Source organism: Blennius ocellaris, assembly GCF_963422515.1.
Source record: "Blennius ocellaris genome assembly, chromosome: 9".
NCBI lineage: Eukaryota > Metazoa > Chordata > Actinopteri > Blenniiformes > Blenniidae > Blennius > Blennius ocellaris.
The window spans coordinates 90,325-94,865 of NC_137658.1; the positions used below are offsets into that span (position 1 = coordinate 90,325).

Consider the following 4,541-nt stretch of genomic DNA (forward strand, 5'->3'; position numbering starts at 1 on the left):
ACTTTACGTTAGTTTGTATTTCTTGTTCTGGTTTTTTTTCCTTCAGGTTTGTTTTCCAGAGTTCACTTCCTGTTTGTTTCCTTGTTTGTGCTGCAGCGTTGTGAGTTTAAACTAGAGTTCCATGGTTCCGTCCTCAGTGGTGGAACGTGAGGATCATCGAGTGTTCCGGCTGTTTTATCACAGGACACTGAGTTGTGCAGAAGCAGACTGTCAAAGTAAAGGCGCTTCATTGGCTGAAGAGACTCCGGACTGTGACTCTCTCTGCACTAGAGCCTCAGATCTCCCAGCAAAGACCCTCTAGCACGTTTGTAAAACCGTCTGCTTGGCGTGTGGACGTGCTGCTGCTCTCCTCTCACTGAATGTGGATTTATAGATCGGGACTGTTTCCTTTCCAAACGCATCATCGGCTGTAATGAATGCAGCGCGGCTCGATGTTTATCGGTCAGTACTGAAAACCATTCTGTGCAGCGAGAGGAGAGACTGTGGACGCCGGCCTGCTCTCGCCTCGGCCGGGACGTTTTGTCTACTTGGTCTCCACGGCGTCGCAGTTCACTTCGGTCCTCGTGTGCAGAGTTAACCCCTTAACCCCCGGTGGGCCGGAGCGTCCCGTGGAACCGATTACACTCACTAACGCAGTGTTTTTCTACCTTTTTGAGCCGAGACACACTTTTTTTGTTAGGAAAACTCTGGAGTCACACCTCCACCTGGAAATGTTAAAATGTTAAACTCTGTAGCCTCTATTAACAATATAAAGTCTTTCTCATCACAGTTTTATCAACAGGAATCCAGTAAATACAGAAAAAAAGTATTTCCCCTCATGCACTTATTAACAGACACCTCATATATTTAAGTAACACGCCTAAAATCATAAGTAAAATCATATTTATTGGTCTATTTAACATATTTAGCGTATTACATATGGAAACATCTGCTGTAAGAATTTAAACTTTTTATATTTATTCAGATCAAACACACCAAACAGAAGAAGTTTTTTAACTCTGTTTTTCTACCTTTTAGAGCCGAGACACACTTTTTTCTTTGTAAAACTCTGGAGGCACACCTCCACCTGAAAATGTTAAAAAGTTCAACTCTGTAGCCTCTATCAACAATATAAAGTCTTTCTAATCAAAGACATCAAAGTCATTCTTATCAAAGACATCAAAGAAATTCTCATCAAAGTTTTATCAACAGGAATCCAGGAAATCCAGAAACAAGGACTTTTTTTAATAGTGCCTCCCTCAGTGTGAAACCTGGACCTGATGGATGAAGAGCTAAGATCCTGGTTTTCAAAAACTTCTCCATCACTGTCACTGACACAGTACTTTGACACAAGATGGTAGCAGGAGGTGGAGATGAACCACACTGACGTCTGTCACTGTGGTTCAAACTTGAGTTTCCAATCTCAGACTAGTACCTGGACTTAATGGCTCTTTAAATTGGGGGGGTCCAACATGAGGCTTGTAGGCCAGAACCGGGCCAGAACCAGTCTAGAACCGGGCCTGAACCGGACCAGAACCTGGCCAGACCTGGGCCAGAAACAGTCCAGAACCAGTCCAGAACCAGTCCAGAACCGGGCCATAACCGGACCAGAACCAGCCCAGAACCGGGCCAGAACCGGGCCAGAACCAGTCCAGAACCGGGCCAGAACCAGTCCAGAACCGGGCCAGAACCGGACCAGAACCGGACCAGAACCGGGCCTGAACCGGACCAGAACCTGGCCAGAACTGGGCCAGAAACAGTCCAGAACCAGTCCAGAACCGGGCCAGAACCAGTCCAGAACCGGGCCAGAACCAGTCCAGAACCAGTCCAGAACCGGTCCAGAACCAGCCCTGCGGTGGATCTGGGCCTGGTCACGCCCGTTGGTTTCCTCGGGGTTAAAAAGCAGCACATCAGGATTTCTCATCTTTTCTTTTTTTCCTCTCATGAAACTGAGTGAACCTCCACCAGTCTGATGAGGAGATTGTGTGAGTGTTTCCTGTGTCTGAGCTTCTTGGGCCTCCTGCTGCAGGAAAACAACGATCCAGGTGTCAAATGTCGATGACGCGGAGGTTTTCATGCTCAATGTGAATCTCTGGGGACGTTTTTTTCCTTTTGTTTGGACGAAGTGTCGCGGCCGTCACTTCAAACCAAACAAACTATTTCCTCGGAATGATTGTTTGTTTGTTTTTGTCTCTCTGGTCTAAAGACGTAAAAACAATCCGATATGTCCTCAGGAAAAATAACCTACAGATTTAAAAAAAGAAAATCTCAGAATCAATACCTTATAAAAGAGTTCAATAAATCTGTGTTTATGCATTATTCATGTTCCCGGGACCTCTGAAACGCTGCAGCTCAGACTGTCGGATTCCCACAGTGACGATGTGACGGACAATCGTGGGAGAACCAGGAGAAGGAGGAGCGTGTGGAAATGATAGAACATGAAGGCAATGAAGTGCAGAAGCCAAGCGGGGAATTCCAGATATGTGCAGATTATCATCTAATAGCTGGAAGCACGTCTAAACATTAATCTGTAACTCTATCGGACGGCAATTATTCATTAAAGCGGAATGCAGAAAGCTTCACTGTGATGAGAAACCAACATTCCTCGTGACTTTCTGATGTTTTATTGAAATCCTCTTGATTAATTAGGATAATAATTATTAGACTTATCAATAATTTGAAATGCCTCTTTTCTTTTTTGTTTTGGTTTCTAAAGACGTCGGTGCACCGTTTCTCTCCTGAGTTTATTTTTTCCTGAGCATTAAACTCTGAGTTATTTGGAAACAACCTGCTTTAAGCTGCCAGAGCCTCTTTTTCCCGATGTGGAGCCTGACGGTGTAAATGTGACGGGACTCCTCCGCCCTCTGATCTGCACATCAGACAACAACCGCTCTTCATAACCGTGACGTATTTTTCTCTGTGGATTCATGTAATTCAGAGAAAATGTCACTGCGTTTATAGTATTTTTTATTTTTTTTTTGCAATCTTGTCAAAAAAAAAACACAAAAACCAAAAAGATAAAACCAAAATGTTTTTTTTCTTTTCTCCTTCCTGCTGCGAATGCTTTGTGGAGAAGTTGCATAATTAATAGGTTTGACTGACGCTTTGTGGGTTAGAGAAGCACTTTCCACTGCAGCGGCAGGAATCACGCTTTGTTTTTTTTTTATTATTGCCAAAAGTACCACTTTATTGCTGTTTATGCATATAAACAATCCCAAAAATAAATAGTAAACGAGGCTCAGTCATAACAACAAATTCAAGCTTTAACCAGATTGAAACCAAAGTGCAGCAGCGACTACGGGAAGCCCAGAAGGAACGGTAGAACGGAACGCTGGAAATAAACTGGCGGGAGGAAAAAAACGTGAATTTGCTCAATAAAAAACTTTAAGCTACAAATTCAATTAAATTGATTTTTTTTTTCCCCCCATACAGTATGGAAGAATAAAAACCAAAAACACCACGCCGGCAATTATATTTATAACCGTTTAATATGAATACAATCTCTGCTGTTTGGGGGTTGAAGATGTTTGGCTCCAAACTCTCAGCTTTCACAGGAACTAAACCCAGGACCGGAACGTTACGTTACGTTTTGTTTTGTTTTGTTTTGTTTTGTTTTGTTTTGTTACGTTTTCTGTACTATTCTGTTCTATTCTATTCTATTCTATTCTGTTCTGTTCTATTCTATTCTATTCTATTCTATTCTGTTCTATTCTGTTCTGTTCTGTTCTGTTCTGTTCTGTTCTGTTCTGTTCTGTTCTGTTCTGTTCTGTTCTGTTCTGTTCTGTTCTGTTCTGTTCTGTTGTTTTTTGTTCTGTTTTATTTTGTATTCTATTCTGTTTTGTTTTGTTTTGTTGTTTTTTGTTCTGTTCTGTTTTATTTTGTTTTTATTCTATTCTATTCTATTCTATTGTGTTTTGTTTTGTTTTTTGTTCTGTTCTGTTCTATCACGTTCTATTCTATTCTATTTTTATATTTTATTTTATTCTATTTTTTTGTGTATATACTTACTTATGTTACGCAAAACAAGAATTTCATTCACTGTGAAACCTGTTTTTACTGGTGATTTGACAATAAAACACCTTGAAACCTTGAAACCTTGTTTTCCAAACCGGAGTTCAGCGGCAGAAATCCCACTTTTTTTTTTTCTCCACTGGGTTTTGACGAGAATCACCGGGGTTTTTTTTTGTTTGTTTTTGTTTTTATTGCCAAAAGTACCACTTTATTGCAGTTGTTATGTTGTTATGTGAACTTACAATGTGTCTCCGTCCCGCAGGCTTCCCTGGTCACGGCGGTTCCCCGGGGCCGTGTGAACACAAGTACTGCGGCCTGGGACGCCACTGCGTGGTGGACCATGCGACGGCGCAGGGCGAGTGCCGCTGCCTGCAGCGCTGCAAGCCGCACTACAAGCCGGTGTGCGGCTCCGACGGGAGGCTGTACCAGAACCACTGCGAGCTGCACCGCGCCTCCTGCCTCCAGGGCCGCAAGGTCACCATCATGCACGGCGAGGAGTGTTTCTACAAAGGTAGGCGCCGCCGCCGCCGTGGTGGACGTGTGCAGGTGTG

At 43.0% G+C, this 4,541-nt stretch overlaps 1 protein-coding gene across 1 annotated transcript in view; it reads left to right on the forward strand.

Annotated features, from left to right (window-relative positions):
* Positions 1-1,451: 1,451 nt before the first annotated feature.
* Positions 1,452-4,541, forward strand: part of fstl5 (follistatin-like 5) — a gene marked incomplete at both ends in the record, with an annotated part of 142,166 nt that continues 139,076 nt past the window's right edge. Inside the window, 2 exon segments of the mRNA XM_080502377.1 lie at positions 1,452-1,815; positions 4,253-4,501. Coding sequence (XP_080358503.1) covers positions 1,452-1,815; positions 4,253-4,501 — 613 coding nt within the window.